This window comes from Lampris incognitus, chromosome 1, assembly GCF_029633865.1.
Source record: "Lampris incognitus isolate fLamInc1 chromosome 1, fLamInc1.hap2, whole genome shotgun sequence".
Taxonomy (NCBI): Eukaryota; Metazoa; Chordata; class Actinopteri; order Lampriformes; family Lampridae; genus Lampris; species Lampris incognitus.
This window is the reverse complement of record NC_079211.1, coordinates 135,620,593-135,639,352: the sequence shown is the minus strand read 5'-3', so window position 1 is coordinate 135,639,352 and position 18,760 is coordinate 135,620,593. Positions and strand designations below refer to the sequence as shown.

The window sequence follows — 18,760 nt, the reverse complement described above, 5'->3', positions numbered from 1 at the left end:
CACGTCCCAGCTGCGGCAGTTCCCATCTGCTCCCTGAATTCACTACATTGGTGTCGGAAGTGAGATGGTGAGACCGTGAGGCCATTAGAAGCACGTGCACCCAGAGGGGTGAGGGAGCTGATATGCTGAAGCACGGGGACGCACTTCCTGAGAGGGGGGGGGTAGTAGTGTAACGACCACAAATGACTAGACTCGCTAGCCCTTGGCTAACGGGTCGGACCCTTTAGTCGACTAGTTAACATAGTTGCCCGTGGTACGGGAGATCTGGGTTCGCGTCCCGGCTGCAGTGGTTCCTGGCTGCCCATGTCTTGAGACCAACTGCCGGCATGGCCAGAGACGGGAAAAGAGACACAGGAAGAGAGGCAGTGAGAGAGAAAGGGAAAAAGACAGGAAGAGATGCCAGAAAAGAGAGAGGAAAAGAGACAGGAAGAGTATCACTTACTGCAGGCTGTGAAAGGCGTCCCTGTGGGGTTAGAGAGTTTAATGCTGAAAGACCTAGGTCAGATGCAGGCTGACAACAGTGAAATTGAACCTGTATTGGAGTGGAAGCTCAACAGAAAATGTCTACCTGGGTGTGAGTTGGCTGTACAGGTCCAGCTGGTGAAGAGTCTGTGGGTCATGTGGGACTGTCTGGAAGTGAAAGGAGTACTGTACCGCAAATGGGAGTCCTCCAGTGGAGGCAGGGTGGTGTGGCAACTGATAGCACTGAAAGCCCTCAGACAGAAGATACTCAGGCTAGCTCATTACCTACCCACTGCAGGGCACGTTGGAGCCAACAAAACCCTGGCACGCATAAGACAGGTTCTTCTGGATTAGGCTGCGCAGTGATGTAGACAGCTGGTGCCAGAGATATGATGCATGTACTGCCACAAAAGGGCCCACCACGGCACCCCCGTGCCGAGATGCAGCAAATAAAGTGGGGGAACAGATGGAAAGAGTGGCCATTGACATTCTTGGTCCCCTGCCTCTGTCAGAAAAGGGAAACCGGTATATCTTGGTTGCCATGGATTACTACGCCATTCCAAATCAGGAAGCAACCACAGTAGCCGAAGTCTTGGTCAATGGGTTCTTCACAAGGTTTGGTATAACTGACAAAATGCACTGTGACCAGGATCGCAATTTTGAGAGTCAAGTATTCAAAAAGATGCGTCATCTCCTACAAGTCAAGAAGACATGCACAGCAGCTTTGCACCCCCAAAGTGACGGGATGGTAGAGTGATACAACCGAACTCTCCTGGTTCAACTGTCACTCTTTGACCAGAAGTATAGCCCAGTATCACAAATTACAAATTTGCCTCAGTGGGCTTCACAGCAACACAACAGCCTGTCCTTAGACCCTCTCATCGGATAAGGAACAACTCCCTGGTCGAAGTAATATGTGTATTAAAAGTTTTACAAGACGATGCTCATCCTGGCCGATATAAGTGACAGCCCATAAGCACTAGATGGCCCCCTCGCTCAATTTTCAAGTTTGCTTTTTCACAGCTCGAGATAAATGTGTCATGCAAATATCAGATGGCCGTTGTGTCTGAAATGAGGGGAAAGAAGACATGTTCAGGTTGAGGGAGAAAAAGAACAGGGGTTAACTAGATACAAAAACTCAAGATTTATTGAACTTTAAAATAGCCTTAAACGCCACTTAAACATTCATTGTAATATGTAAATACCTACATTACACTGAAAATGTCACCAACCACATAAAACTATGAATACAGAGAATCAGTTCAAACAAAAAATAAACTCACCAGCTGAAATAAAGATATCCCCAGATTTAACATAAAGGCCATGCACACAAGAATTTGTTAGTTGTTAGAAATGCTGGTTAATCAAAACCTTGATATTTTAGCCTAGTTTTGCAGGACAACTTGCCGACAAAAACACTTTAACCATTTTGTGGTCCACTTCTTTCCATGAGGGACACTATCACTGATATGAAAGGCAAAATTGGAGCCTTAAAAAGTAAAACTAGAAGAAAAAAACCCAGCCAATTTTCCTACATGCATGGATGTCCAAAGCCACTTCAGACATCCCTCTATTTTTGTAGAAAGAATGGAGAAGAGTACCAGAAGTACCAGCAGGCACATGGCCCGAAGACATGTCTGGCACATGTTCAACAGCAGTCTACTATGGCCTTGAGCCCTATAATGTTAGTGAAAAATGCAGAACATGACAGACTGACAGTCAGTACATGTCTATCCTACTTCTTGACATTTTGTCAAAGTTATAAAAAAAAAACCCAAAAAGATCATAGTAGCCCACTATAAGGGGTAGCCTATTAACATTGGGGCTATAATAGGGGAGAGGGTGTCAGAGTTGTCAGACCAAGTCTGTGAACTGTACACAAATGGAGAATCATGGTGTAGTCAGCAAGATGCCTGCCCTGACAGTGCGAGCGTCAGTTCAAGAGTAGGCACTCACGGCTCTTCAACAGTGCACAACAACAGCAGTCTTTTTTTCCGAATTGCACCAGAAAGAGTTTCTTCCCCAAGTCTGAAGATCTTGCAAGTTGCTCTTTTTGTGAGGTCAGGCTTGCATGTTTACAATTATTGTTTTTGAATAAGTAATTTCCCAGCTCCTTTCTGCTTTGTGGCTGCTTTACATGAATGTCAACATGAAACCATTCCATTCATACATAGCTGGAATGACTGACCATATATTTCCCATCGCATGTTTGTGCGGACAATGTTCATGGTAATTTTCTCATCAAATGTTGCATTTACATTTTTAAACAAAAGACATCTCACAGAGAATGGCACAGGGAGTCTTTGGTGCTCAGTCAATGTGATAGGAAATATAACATATTCAAAACGTATGATCAGTAATGCCAAACAATTGTTAGCACTATTTCCCAATATAGACCAAGGATGTTGAAGACAATGGACATCAAAAGGAGAGCTGCATTACAACAAGAACAACACATGGCAGAAGTGTTGTGCATGGCAATACATAAATCCTTCATTTTGGGTAAGGCTCCAAAGGCCTAGTTTTATGTTAAACATATTTCGATCTTTCTAATACCACTAGCCCTCTTCCTCAACACCCCAAGCTGTGCTCTCCTCAACATAACCATCTGCCCTGAGGGACACCAATAATTGTCAACCAGGTGTGCATTCTCTGTAGACATGACCAAATATTAAGTTACACTTCTGTACACAGAGCAATGTTAATTGGTCTATCCTGGGAATTATTCACAAAACTCCATTAGTTCTCTAAAGTATCATGTTACTGAAATTAAAATATTTTTATGTACCGGGTGGATTTTGAAAATCAAAAGCCGTATATATGCAGTTTTGCTTGAACATATTCTGGGAAATGTGTCAAAACTGCACAGTAGTTAAGGTCTCATGTTACTTGCATATACTTTAAGATATAATTACTAAGCTGTAGTTGCAAAAAATGACCAATTATTTTTAATGACTGTGGTCTTCCATAAACAGCACTGTCAGAGGAACATGCACTGTCCCTGTGACTGGAGGGATGGGAAAGACTGAAAACTATTGGGCATGCACAGCTGAGGGCACTGCCTGAAGACAAAAGTGCAGATAGATGGCTCTGGTGGGATGGCAAGTCCCAGACTAGTAGTGATCCAATAGACACACTACAGCCTACCATTAGCCCTTACACTGAAGGGATTCAGGCTAGCGCTATCAGACTGGTCTAGTCAAGTCGTTTTTGTTGCAATGTTGACAGGAGTGTTGTGAGGAGGCAAGCACAGATCCACAGATACGTTGAAGATCTGTGTCAATGAACATGACCAGACCAGCCGGTGTAGGTTCACCTTCATGTACTGTGATACGTCTTATTCCAAGAAGGCTGACACAGTAAGAGTCCCAGAGGAGTTCCAAAGGTGTTCCAGTGTAAGTCCACCTCTGTTCAGCACCTGTTTTTATTGCATGATAAAGCCAGGCTGTGGGGCCATGCGAGGGGGAGGCCTCTGGGGCAGAGCAGGAGGATACTGGGACAAGAAAGGGTTGGGGTAGCTAGAGGGGACACTGGGGTAGTGCTGGCTTGCTCTAGGAGGAATGGGGGGGTATGGCGCTGAAGTGTAGAAGACAGCAGGCTGTGGTGCTGGAGCAGCAGCTGGAGCTGGAGTGAGGACTGGCTGTGATGGAGGAGGTGGGGGTTTTCTCCTGGGCTGAGGGAGAGGAGAGCTACTGCCACTGGCCTCAGTGAAGAGGGGTGATGGTCTGGCTGCTGACATGTCCTGAGAGCGGGAACTCGAGGGCGGAGCCTGGGGGAGCCGTTGGCCCTTCAGCACCATCTCCTGCAGCTTTTCAATCTTCACTCTTCTCAGGTGAGCCAGCTTCCTCTTGCTCTGGTATGTGTCGATGAATGTATCCAGGGTCACGTCACCATCCAGGAAGGAGTCAGCCATGTTCTGTGGTAGAGGTGTGAGGATTGGGACAGCTTTAGAGAAAATATATAAACACACTATTCTGATACAAACACTAGCCACTACATAAGCTCAAAGCCTTGTTGCATTGTGATGGTGGAAAGAAAAATAAAATTGATGTCCTTGGGGTCGGGTGGAGGGAATCATTGTTCAACATAAAGGCAAGACAAAAAACCTCTGGATGATTACAAAGAAAGAAAGGACCTTGTTTTTGATGGAAACAGCAATATGATGTCTATGCCAAGTCAAAATGTCATCTAACAAAAAAAAAGTAGGCCTACAACACGCTGTGAAGCTTCTGATTTAGAAGACAAACCAAAAGAACATATCTGTGCATTACTGAGGCCCCATGTGACTGAGGGAGACACAAAATCAAGTTGGAAGAAAGAAACATAATGCTTACCTCTGTCTCCTCTTCTATTTTAGCTCCCTCTGCCTGCAGCAGGGCCAGCAAAGTGTCCAGGGAGGTGTTTCCTGACTTGTGATCTGTAAGGGGACAAACCAAATGTTATTTTTCTAAGAGAGACACCTAATCAACTAAATGTAATACACAGACCTAACAGCATTAGGTCTGTGATTGACTTAACAATGTAACAACATGAATAGCACTTCTGCCCTACATGTTAAGTATTTTGTGTGCTGTGTCTCGCATGCACAGTAGCATGCCCAACAAACACTGGAGCGATATGAAACTGCTATCAATTAGCAAATTCAGAGAGGACGTCATTAAGCTAAAATAAAGTGTGTTGTCAAAACTCAGCAAAACAATCCAGCTTCACTTGATGGAGAGGTTTTGTGATGACTTTCTGGAAGTGCCAGTCAAGGTCCTGTGAATGGAACTTACACAAAGTCATAATAACGCTCTGTTTAATGTGTACTTGCAAAGCCTCCATAAATCAACTGAAATGGGCTCAGCGGTCTAAGCTACAAGTCTGTTTTCTTTGTGTTCTTGAGCAGGGCTGGAAGTGTTGACTTTCAGAGAGTTGGAACAGCTCCCGACACCCTGGCAATATACAAGTAGAAAGGAGGTGTCGATCTCTGCTTTGCCATTGTTTATTCATCAGCATTCCACCAGGCGCATAATATACAAGCTGAACCCATTATCATAAAAGGAACACCAAATCTAGTCCAAGTCAACATGCTATTCTAAATTCTCTCATGTGCATGAGGATCCAAATCACCTAATTTGCACCAAGTAGAGCCATTTAATCAGTGAACTCCAGTAAGAGACAGAAGGAAACAGTGCATGTGTATGAGCATCTGGCTGGGGAAAATTAACAAGACACAATCTCCATTTCTTCAAAATTATCGCTTCTGTGCCTTTCAGCAAGGTGCTTCACTCCCAAAAGCTCTCTACTGGAATTCTATTGGAACAATACTGGAATTCTATTGGAATTCTTGGATGTGCTTGTAATTGGTTGCCTGGTGAGAACATTTATTGAAGTAACCCTTCCCCACACTTGCAACAATGTCCTTTGCTGTAACTGTAAATAAAATAATATTCTTAGCCACAGCTTGCCTGGGAAAACAAGGGAGATGAGTGAGTGAAGGGTGTGAAAGAGGGAAAGAAAGAAGAAACGAGAAGGTGACCAAACTAACACTTCTTGACGACCACCTTTCCAGTCTAGGGCCATTTTGAAAAGAAAAAAAAGATGGGCTTGATTTAACCAGCGTTATCGCAACATGATGCAGGTTATTTCACAGCTGTTTGAGCCAGTGTACCCTCTAAATAAGAATGACCACTGCTGCTCACCATTATTGATGGTTTCTAACAATCCTCTCACAAAACAAAAAACTTTCAGGGTAGAGAACTCTGGCATCATTATTGTGCTGTCCTGGTAGTTATAATGCTATGATGCTATAGATTTTTGTTGGTGTACTGCACCATTTTTTCTCCCAAGAATTCCGATGAATCATTCACAGTAGGACATATGAGAGGGTATTGTTCATCAGTACAGTCACTGTGGAAATATCACTGGATTTGTTGAGTGCCAAATTTTACTAGAGTGTAACTAAATGAATGCTCAAACTGGACAGAGACTCCTTTCCTGGCACAAAGCCTTTCCTTGGGTCATTTCGCCATTCTCTCACACTCAAAGGCGTATCAACAGCACTCTGCCACACAAAGCAGTGACTTCGGCCTAAGAAGAGAGCCTGTCGGGCAGAGACAACAATGCGGGCCTGGCGATCATGGGACAGCTATTTAGTAAACGAATCCACATCGGCCTCCACTGAGATTTCAAGAGGGAGTTGTTTTGGCTTGCCTAGCTGCCTTTCCCTCTCCCACCCTCCTTTTCTCCTCCCCCTATGATAATCCGTCTCTCCCTCCCACCCATCCACCAACCATGGCTGTTTTGTCATGGCCCGCCTAGGAGCACAATGGCCCACTATGGGATCCCGGCCTTTGGATGTGCGTGTATTTTTTTTTTTTTTTGGGGGGGGGGGGTTGCTTTATGTACAGTTAGGCTTCTGTGATGCACAGGCCACCCATTACTATGGGAGAAGGATGGAAGGGTGGACTTAACGCACAGAAACCAGACAAACTGTGTCAAGCAGAGTGCTTTGTGGACCAAGCAGCCATGTCCTTCCCCAGCTGCGCTGCTGCTACTGCCCCTCACAGCAAATCCACAACTAGGACAGCTAGCGCATAGAGGGAGGGGGAAGTCACTGGGTAACCTACATTTGACAAAAGCCATCTGCAATCAACAAACAAGACCAGTGAGGCTTTAGCTACTTCTAACTGAGGAAAAAAATGCCACAAGGAGAGGGCTTTGGAATTTAAAAGCAGCTTTAAAAGATCCCTGTATTTATTATTATTTTTCTAACAATGGCATATAACTGTTAAGAAGACAGCAGGCTATACCTTACATAGGGCTAGAGATCACTGTCAGGGAACACAGCAGAATTTAACTGTTATCACTTATACTAAAGAAAGGACAAAAGCCAAAAGTTGTTGGCATGCTATTTTGCTTCTTGGCAACTGTTGCATCAGCTAAGGTCACAAGTATGGCCACTCAGAACACCGTGAATGTGTACCAGGGAGGGGTAAAAACAGCTCTCAGTCTTTTCAAGAAACTGCAGTGGGAATCCATTCTACATCTGGAACCTCATCAGCACTAGTACACAGCGGTATAGCTTCTCCTGCAGCAACATGATACAGAACCTCTGCGTCTGGCCAAGGCGTTTAATGGGAAACACAGGAACTGGAGAAACTGGTTTGTCTTGTGCGTCATTCAGCAGAAGAACAAACAGCTGGGGTGGGGGAAATAAAACTGTGCAACATCTTATCTTCCTATTACCATTGCTGATTGAAAAAGCTCAAAGCACGCTTCTTTTTTTTGGAAACAAGCTGAAAAATCAGAATCTATATGAACTGGAAATGGTCTCCATATTAATAGCATGACAGCAAAGCACATCAGCTTTTAATACCTAGGGTGGACTTGCGGAGCTGATAGGCCTCAAAGCTTTCCTGAAGACAGCTGTACTGCTTGGTGAGCTGATCCTTCCTGTGTTCCAAACTGGGCTGCAGGGCCAGGTTCTGCTCTGCCAGGTTCCGGTTACTGGCCAGTGTCATCTCCTTGTTCTGCTGGACCTCCTGCATCTGCAACAAAACATAGAGACCAGTACTGAAGGGGGAACACAATAGCATGTGGATGAATCATTTTTTCAGCTGTAGAGTCAACTGATCACGTCCCTTGCAAGTTTAGTTACTGCTAAGTAGGGCTGCAAGATACTGACAAAAATTGTGATTTTCAACATAATCGTGTGTATTCAGCACATGAGAAAATTACAATTAGAGGGACAGATAAAAGATGCTGATCAACAGGATTTACTCAGGCTGTAATGAAAAATGTTTCCCTTTGTGTAACTAAGGCTGTGTTTATACCTCTAGTCTGGTTCTTTGGTCTGTACCAACTGGTGCAAAAAGTTACTTTGGTGAATTCTGCATTTGGTCTGCTTAGGGTTCACATCATCCTTCCTGCAAGTGAATCAAAAGTCAAACGGACCTACTGATAACTTATTTCACTGGTTAGCCTTGGTGACCATGTATCCTACAATGTACTTCAGGAACTAAGGACAGATGCAAAATGACTGCCAGGATTTGTTTGTGGTCTGCTTAACACTGCAAACAGAGTGACCTTTATGTTGTACTACACAACATTTTGACTCCTTGTCTCCTGGCCATCCCTACATATTGAGATGTCCCGTACTTTGAAGCACTATAACAAAAGTACATGTTTCTTAGTTTAAACATTGATTCATTTTGATTATTATCCGATAGCAATCTCTGGTATTCTCTTGTTTAAACATCTCCAATCTCACACTCACAATTTGATTGGTCGGAAATTAACACACTCTTCAGCCAAAAAACACCATCAAAGGACACGAGCGCCGCTTATTTACCATTGGTTATGCTTATAGCGGTTTATTTTCTACCTGTTATTCAAGCATATTATATGTTGTTGGGATATAAATGAGTCAAATCATGACCAATACAGGCGTCTGGGTAGCGTGGTGGTCTATTCCGTTGCCCATCAACACGGGGATCGCCGGTTCAAATCTCCATGTTACCTCCAGCTTGGTCGGGCGTCCCTACAGACACAATTGGCCGTGTCTGCAGTTGGGAAGCCGGATGTGGGTATGTGTCCTGGTCGCTGCACTAGCGCCTCCTCTGGTCGGTCGAGGCACCTGTTCAGGGGGGAGGGGGAACTGGGGGGAATAGCGTGATCCTCCCATGCACTACGTCCCCCTGGCGAAACCCCTCACTGTCAAGTGAAAAAAAGCAGCTGGAGACTGCACATGTATCGGAAGAGGCATATGGTAGTCTGCAGCCCTCCCCGGATCAGCAGAGGGGGTGCAGCAGTGACTGGGACAGCTCGGAAGAGTGGGGTAATTGGCTGGATACAATTGAGGGGGAAAAAGGGGGGGTGACCAATACCCATTATGTCAAAGTTCAATACCTTTTTTTTTTTTTACTTTTATTTTGGTAGCCTGTAAAGAGTGGGCTTAGAAATCTGTCCCATTTTCTCACAAAATGTTACTGTTTGTCTTGTATTTGAACTGTTTGCATTTGGTCACCCTATAGTTAAAAATGTGTCTAGGGCAAACATGAGGGAGAAAGTGCAACTCTGTCCATATAAAAATATACGAGTTTGTAATTATCCAATATGTCAGACTTTCATCAGATACTGAATCACAATGATCAGACATTGTAAACAAAAAGGCAAACACGGACAGATGAGGTAGAATGCCTCATTTCCAGAAAATTCTATTTATTTTTCATGATTTCCATTTTGGAATCGGGCCGAGGTCCAGCTTTTCAGGCTGTCTCGGTGTGGTTGTTTGGTCTGCCCCAGAGTTTGAATGACATTGTTCATATCTGCTCTAAATTAACCGGACTACATGGGCAAACACACCAGAGTTCCTTTATACCGCACAAAACACGTCAAGTGTGAACACAGCGAGGGAGCTCTCACAACATTGGGAAGCATTTGGAAGAATGTCTCCTCTGATCAAACACTTGCAGCTGTTAGCAAACTGGAAAATTGCAATCAACTTGTTTCCGTGTGTGGTACTTAAGATAAGAGATATTTATTACCTGCAATTAATTTTGTGTTATGTGTATTGCTGTTTCCTCGATTAATTTTGACTTCACTCTTTGTACCTTTTGTTATTTAAAGGGATGCATGATGATATCGGCACCAGATAGGTATCGGCCAATAAAACTTAAGGAAGTTAATTATCAACAGATATGAAAATTTCTGCCAATGTGCCTGACCGATAAGTTGACATGTTAACTATACACACGCAATGATGCTAAATGTTTATTATGAGCACCGTTAACAAGCTTCAACATGTCAGCTGAATGGAAGAAGTCCAAAGTATCTGAAAACAGATAAATGTAATGATTATAATAACAAAATTGCTATTGGCAATGCTTGTAAAGCACCAGTGATGAGAAGAGGGGTAAAACCACACTCCTTTAACATTACCGATTTAATTATGCATCTTAAGAGCCATCATCCTGACCAGGCAAGAAAAAATAGTGCCAGCGAAAAACCTGTCAGAAGCCTCTACTTCAGTCATTTGACAAAGCTAGGAAATATAGCAGCAACCACACAAAAGTGAAAGTCCTTAATAACAAAATAATTGAATTCACTGCTCGTCATAAACAGCCTTTTAGCATGATGGAAGATGTGGGCTTTTGCAGGCTTGATGATGTACTGAGAGCCACGGTACGCTAGACCTTGCCATCGTTACTTTTCAGATGTGGCCTTACCTGAACTGCAAAGCATCGTCTCCAATCACACAGAGAAGCTCCTCATTGATGCCATTCATATTAGCTTCACCACGGACATCTGGACATCAAGTCCAAGTTCCATCTGCATGGTGAGCATCACTGCCCAGTGGACTGACGAGGACTTCATGTGTATATATCAGCAATCGGCCAAAATGAGTTTGAAAATATCGGCACATCGAATATCGGCAAAAATCCAATATTGTACAACCCTAGTTATTTACTCACTTATCTGCTACAATTATGCATTTATTTTTCCCCTCTGTGCCATAAAAGGTATATCTTACCAACTGATCAAAACTTGCATTGAATGTTTAAAAAAAAAAAAAAAAACATGGAAAATTCCTCACACTTTAGTGCAGTGATCTCGTTTTTTTTTACCCCCCCCCTTTTTTTTCTCCCTAATTGTACTTAGCCAATTACCCTATTTTCCGAGCCATCCCGGTCGCTGGTCCACCCCCTCTACCAATCCGGGGAGGGCTGCAGACTACCACGTCTCCTCCGATACATGTGGAGTCACCAGCTGCTTCTTTTAACCCGACAGTGAGGAGTTACGCCAGGGGACGTTGCACATGGGAGGATCACGCTATTCCCCCCAGTTCCCCCCCCCCGAACAGGTGCCACCACCAACCAGAGGAGGCGCTAGTGCAGCAACCAGGCCACATACCCACAGCCAGCTTCCCACCCGCAGACACAGCCAATGAAGACCATGACCACAGACCATGAAATAAATGTCACAAGGGCATTAGAAATAAAACAAATAATCCCCGTTCATTATAACATAATTTTTTTTTTTTGGATTTACCCCCCTTTTCTCCCCAGTTGTATTCAGCCAATTACCCCACTCTTCCGACCCGTTCCGGTCGCTATTCCACCCCCTCTGCCGATCCGGGGAGGGCTGCAGACTACCACGTCTCCTCCGATACATGTGGAGTCCTCAGCCGCTTCTTTTCATCTGACAGTGAGAAGTTTTGCCTGGGGGGACGTAGCGCATGGGAGGATCACGCTATTCCCCCCAGTTCCCCTTCTCCCCCGAACAGGCACCCCGACCGACCAGAGGAGGCGCTAGTGCAGTGACCAGGATACATACCCACATCTAGCATCCCAACCGCAGACACAGCCAATTGTGTCTGTAGGGACGGCCGACCAAGCCAGAGGTAACGGGGATTCGAACCGGCGATCCCCGTGATGGTAGGCAATGGAATAGACCGCCACGCCATGCGGACGCCCCATCACCTTTTTCAATGAAGATAGGAAATATGACAATATAGGAATCAGAAGAAAGAAACAATTTTTTTTTTACTCGTTTGAAGAAAAAACAATTTTTTAGGACTAAGCCACATGTCCTGATGTTGGTTTTTTTTTTTTGCGCTACAACTTTTTTTTTTTTTTTCATTTCAATTTAACTGTGTCCCAGCTCCCTGCTCCTCAAAAAGCCTTTTGCCAGGCTATAATTATAAATAGTGGGCAGCACGGTGGCACAGTGGTTAGCGCAGTCGCCTCATAGTAAGAAGTTCCTGGGTTCGAGCCCCTGGGTAGTCCAACCTTGGGGGTCGTCCTGGTTCATCCTGTGTGGAGTTTACATGTTCTCCCCGTGTCTGCGTGGGTTTCCGGTTTCCTCCCACAGTCCAAAGACATGTAGGTCAGGTGAATCGGCTGTACTAAATTGTCCCTAGGTGTGAATGTGTGTGGGTGTATGTCGGCCCTGTGTGATAGTCTGGCGGCCTGTCCTGGGTGTTTCCCCACCTGCCGCCCAATGACTGCTGGGATAGGCCCCAGCATCCCCGCAACCCTGAGAGCAGGATAAGCGGTCCAGAAAATGGATGGATGGATAATTGGAAATAGGATTTTGTCTCACCTACGCTGTCTAGTTCAAGTTATAGTTCTGAAGATTTCCATTTAAACAAATATCGCTTTTGATACTTTCTAGGCTATCGCTGGCACTTTAGAGTGGCTAATCCATGAATATTCAAATCATGAAGACTTTTGTTGCAGACCTTTTTAATGGTTACTGTCAAGTAGAACTTTACTAGCAAAAAAAAAAGTGCAGCACATAGTACAAGGGTTCTCAAACTTATTACTAAAAGGTGTGAATCTGATTTTCACTCAAGGTCAGAGGTCCCGAACACTTGGCGATAACAGAATAACATAATCAATTCACTTATAAATTTCGTTATAAGTTATTGCTTTTGTAATGTTTTGCAAAGACCCGCCCTACTCTGAATCTAACCCGAACAAAAACTCGCATATTGGTACTTATTGTCAATCATGGTCGCGCTAGTTTCTCTCCTCTGCTCTGTGTTTCAATGAGGGTGGGGCTCAGCCCCTTCACACACACACACGCACACACGCATGCACACACACACACACACACACACACACACAGCCACGTGGAGGAGAGTGGGTTAACCAGGTGAAGTGAAGACGGTGTCACTTGAGTTGACGACAACTACAATCGTTACATTACTGTAAGTGCAATAAAAGCGTCACACCACCCCCAAAGCAAATTCTCCAGTGGAGCGTGAATGTGTGAATTCGGCAGCAACAGCACACAAAATAGAAAACGTTACACTTCATCATGTACTGTATTAATAACACGAGGTATGGGCTGGGTCCGTATTGACTCGCGGTCCGGACTTTGAGAACCCCTGACAGTGTTTTAAGTCTTCAGTGTAGCAGCCAAATAGGAAAGAAGGCAAGTACTAGTACAAGTGGGTTTGGAGAATAAGCCAAATTGTTGTGGTTAACCAGCAAGATGGTAGTGAGATCAGTTATGTTGTGTGGTTTGGAGATGGTGGCACTGACTAAAAAACAGGAGGCGGCAGAGTTGAAGACGCTAAGATTTTCATAGGGAGTGATGAAGAAGGGCAGGATTAGGAACAATATATTCGAGGGACAGCTCAGGTTGGACGGTTTAGAGACAAAGCAAGAGGGGCAAGATTGAGATGGTTTGAACATGTGTGGAGGAGAGGTGCTGGTTATATTGCGAGAAGGATGCTGAAGATAGAGCTGTCAGGCAAGAGGAAAAGGAAGGCCAAAGAGGAGGTTTACGGATGTGGTGACAGAGGATATCTAGGTGGCTGATGTGAAAAGAGAAAGATGCAGAAGACAGCAACAAATGGAAACGGATGATCTGTTGTGGCGATCCCTAACGGGAGCATATGAAAGTAGTAGTAGTAGTAGTAGTAGTAGTAGTGGTAGTACCAGTAGTTGTTAACCAGCAGTAATAGCAGGACAAACTCATATAAAGGCAGATACCAAAACAACAGCAGCTAAAACTCAGGCTTATCATTTTTTGTTTTGCCGACAGTGAGGATGGGGCCGTTACAACTCCACCAGCAATTGTTAGCCTACATTTCGAATGGATTTCTTGGACTCAGGGTGCTAACACACCACTGCAACATAATACAAATAAATTCGAGTTGACTTTATTCAACAAAACTGTCATAGATTTTGGAAAAATTAAGGCAAAATTTGCTACCGAGTAAAAGATAAGCATAGCTAGAATCTCAGTAATGGAAGATTTGAAAAAGAATCTGCTACACCTTCTCAGAGGAGTCTTTTACACAGCCAATCAAACTGTTTCAATGCTGAATGCAATAATGTGAGAACACTAAAAATACACCTGTCCAGTGTAACACTCAGTAACAGAATACTTTGAAATAGATAAAGTGACCCTTTTTTGTATGTTGGTTCAAAAGATAACAAAAGCGGCTTAATAAGCCTGTTATCACTGTGGCTTTCACTGTCATCCTTAGAATTAACAACCTACCATCAGCAAGAACCAAAATCTTTCATTCTGTGCGACCCACTAAAAAGGGGAGAGCCTTAAATAGCATCCACAACTCCAGACCTATTCTGTCAAAAACCAAACCCATAATTGTTTGCTCGAGGAAAAGTTTTCCAATGCTCCGCTCTTAAGACCAACTACAGTGATAGAAAGACCACAGAATAATCTCAGGAAATGTAGGTCAAGGGCTGATCTGGACAACCCCAGACCTGTGTGACAACCTGCCACTAAGACAGGTTGGCATGTAATTCAAACACAAAACACACATATGGCAAAGAAATGTCTTCGAAAATTCTTATGCTCAAATCGCGGCTATGTTTCTTCCTCTCTTCATTCTAACCACAATCACATCAGATATCACCACATTTCCACATCAACTGAGAGCAATGCTGACAGCCCGTGAACCTTGGGGAAGGTGTAAAGCCAAACACAAGATGGAGAGGAAGTTGCTTAAGGGTTAGTGAGGATCTGCTCGTAAAAACAACAAGGTTGCCAATTTCAAATCCCAGGAAGTCTGGTAAATGTGGAAATGGAAAGTAGATGGGCATTGTTCTTCTGTGTCCCTTAATTCAATCACTACCTTAAAAGTGCCCTTGACAAAGTTGCTCAATCTTCAATTGCACTCGCTGAGCCACCCACAGGCAAACAACTGGACAGAGTGGCTGTACAGGCTGTGGACGTGTGAAACTCTATAAATACCCACCCTTTCCAGGTTTTAAAAAAAGGTAAGATGACTACACTCAACTTTATCTTGATTCACTTAAAATGAGCTTAAATAGGCAGAAACATCATGCAGTGGCATTATGTAACTAGGTCACCTGGGCATCAAGATCACACCAGACCCTTATGCAGGGATTATACTACATGAATTCAGCCCAATTTTGACACAATTTTGTCATCGCTGACAAATCTCCAGCGTCAGACCCATTTATGAACATCAGGAATGACGAACGGGTGTCTTTACCCCATGTAGTGTGACATAATCGAAGAACAGCGATGTGGCATCTGGGACGCCCCACGATGAAAGTCTAGCATGTCAGAATTTTTTGTATTTTCCTGCCTAGTCTGACAACTCCAACAACATGTTCCTTTCAGCTGACCAATAGGGTGACAGAGTGCTCTCCAGTGCACATATGTAAACATGGCAAAGGCAGAGAGATGCTGCTGTTGCTGTTGTCAGATGGAACGATGAAACTGAGGAAAGGTACATTGAACAGCGGCAACAGTACCCCTTTCTTTTTGATGCTTCCTTGAGGGAGTACCATGACAGAATAAAAAAAGATGGGCTAAATGGCGAGAAATATCGGAGGTTCTTCAGCAACCCGTTGAGTCGCTGACTAAGCTATGCTAGGTTATCATTCCCCAGTAGCACTAGCCGCAGCAGCGTCCACAATTTTTTTTTAATCTTATTTTCTTTTTGGAACACAAGACCGCCAGCATCACACATAGCACTTCTGTAGCCATGATTAACAATTTCTTGACCGTCCTCCCTGAAAACCTATGAAATCACGCAAGATCGTGAAAGGCAGCATATGATGATTGGTCGGGGTCATACTTATAATGATGCCAGTCTCCCGGCCAAGACACAGCAAGAATTTATGGCTCTATGATTACCAAGTCTGACATGGTGACCATGGTGAAAGACAAAAATAACGTGTAGTGTGATCCCAGCTTTATCCAGCCAAAACATAATCTTAACTGGGTGTGTTGGATTAAAGATAAAGGTTGCCATCTTCACAATCATTGTGTTTATTACTCCAAGACCTGTTTCCCTGTCTGGACTTGCCTCAAAAACATGTATACCTCACAAACAGCCTTTGAGAAAAGTTATAACTGTACTGCAGAACACAAATGATGTGTGTCTCAATATATGGCACATGTCTTAACACAAGCATGTGTTAGGAGGACCCAGTTGGATCATAAACAAACTCAGGGACATTGCCAATATCTTCTCCAGAATAAATACTACCAGCATCATTCCGAGAAACACGTGCACATTAGAAAGGTATGCTGTGCAAGTTGAGAAGATGATTGCCAAAAGCAAATCTTGTGCTTGTATTGGAAATAAGCAAATGTGTTCATACACTAGGGCTGTACAGACAATACATCTCCCTCTCAGGTTTCATCCTCCGAGTTATGTCACCTACTGCTTTTGTTCCCATCCAGGGCATTAGAATAACTTTTTACAGTTGGGCTACACCTTCACAGAGGCATGCCCGTCCGTGCTTGACTTGTTCTCCCCAACCTTCACTGTAATCTTATGACTAACTTAAGTCAATGACTGCAATGTCATTGCAGCAAACAAGTCCCTCCCTCTCTGTAACCTATGGGGAGAGGAAAACGAAACCATGGAGACAGGGCGTGGACTAAAAACAGAACAGCCAGACCAAGAGGTTGGCTGATAGCACAACATGAAAATTACCACTACCATATGGTTTCCTTGACATTTTGCCAGGGGGAGCCCAACTCATATCAATTCTCACGTTAACCTGTGTATTTAGCAAACGAGGGGTTATTCCACACATTACAAGATTTTGCCAGCATTGTTGTGATCCAACATAAGCTTCTGACATGGACATGGACCTATGGAATGCTGGGGTCAAAGTTACAGTTCCCTACTGATGGATGTAAAAAAAAAAAAAAAAACTTAACCCTACGTCTTCCGTCACCTTTAAGATCAAATTGCTAATTCTGTTTCTGTTTTTTAACAACACAGGAGCATGTACAAGCAGACTGAAAATGGGTCGTACAGAACAGAGATAGGGTGTACAGACAAATTAGCTGGGGGGCGGGGTTATGAGAGAGAGAGAAAGAGATTAAGGTTTCTTTAAGTAAATTGTTTTTATAGTGTGACAGATACTAAGAAGTGAGCGCTTTCCTGCATGGGGTGGTCAAGTCATCACCCCCAGCCCACCCACCCCGAATTAAGGAGCCTGGGGGGCTGATTTAGGGTGCATAAAGCAAGCCGACTAGCTGAAAAAGAGGAGAAGGGGAGTGAGAAAATCTTTTGTTTCACAGTACTGACGTTTTTATGGACCATCTCTTCCAATTCCTAGAGCATGTGCATGACCATGGTCTTCGCAGTTGCTTACATTGAAAAGAGGCTTGCCTGCATGACACGTGAAGTGGAAATGCTGGCATACGGGCACCTGCCAAATGGGGTGTAAATGTAGTTAAATTTTACAATCAAGCTCTCCCGCCCCAAGAGAAAAGCCGGGCATTTTGTCCGCAAGGTCAAAGCCGTTTCTTAAGTTTGTCTAATTATATACAAATAGCTGGCGTTTAAAGTTACACCATTTGATCCTTCTCATATCTTTTTAAAAAGAGATTCTGTAAAGAGTCCAGGCCCTTGGTCGATAGGTTTGTTGTAATAACCTGTCTGTTTTGAGATGCAAAACGTCCCGTTTCCCAATAAATCTACAGAGAGCATGTCAGGGAGGCAGAACAAAGGGTTAGAAAAAAAAAAAACAGTATCCGACCGAGAAGTCGGAACAGCGGCTCGGTTACAAAAAGCTGATTTCTTACCTCTTCCATTTCGTGTACAATTTTTGTGAGTTTCTCGTCGTCATCCAGCAATTCGTTGAGCTGTGACATCGTGTATGCGCTAAATTTATTGGAAGAATTAGACATATTGGCTGTGTTTTCGTGGTTCTCCTCGCCTCGGGTCGTCTCTTTCTTTTCACGCCTTCCGCCTGTGACAGCTGACTGAGCTTCCTTTACCGGAAACCGATCGTCTGGACCTTTTTTGATATTGCGAAATGACGTCATTTTGTAGTAACATACGGGTAGTCGCAAGATGGCCGGCGGTTCGCTGTACTGTCGCTACCATTGAACAGATATACATTTTGGTGTCACTGCCGTCAAACCAATCAGTTCTATTCTCACTTTAAAAAAGGGTGGGGAGAAAAAAGGTCTGAAGTAGGGAAATAACAACTTAAATAAGGACTGTGATTGACACAGTGCAAATCTACTGACAGATTTGTTTTCTATGCTCTTTTCAAGTGATCAGTGGAGAGTTTGTTGTATTTTTTTGTATCATCATTGTACTTTAAGTGTAAATAACTGCTTCAGGATTCATGAGTGCTTCAATAAGACAGCATTTGACTCGTAGAGCAGAACTAGACGGTGACAAATATGTGTGAAACACAGCTCCTGTTCAGAGAAAATTAGTTGCTGTTCATTAGAAAAATATAGCATTACTGGTGATTTGGGGATTTTGGCTTGTGAACAATCCACCATATTGTGGCTAATTTTGCCCTACAAACAGGATAAATGTAGC

The 18,760-nt window shown here is 43.7% G+C and overlaps 1 protein-coding gene across 1 annotated transcript; it reads right to left on the bottom strand.

Annotated features, from left to right (window-relative positions):
• Positions 1-1,592: 1,592 nt before the first annotated feature.
• On the bottom strand, positions 1,593-18,167 carry vps37ba (VPS37B subunit of ESCRT-I a). Its single transcript, XM_056288314.1, has 4 exons — positions 18,007-18,167; positions 7,823-7,994; positions 4,797-4,879; positions 1,593-4,378 (listed from the first exon to the last, which is right to left on the bottom strand). The coding sequence occupies exons 1-4, from the start codon at positions 18,109-18,111 to the stop codon at positions 3,887-3,889; spliced, it is 852 nt and encodes a 283-aa protein (XP_056144289.1). The 5' UTR covers positions 18,112-18,167; the 3' UTR covers positions 1,593-3,886.
• Positions 18,168-18,760: the final 593 nt, after the last annotated feature.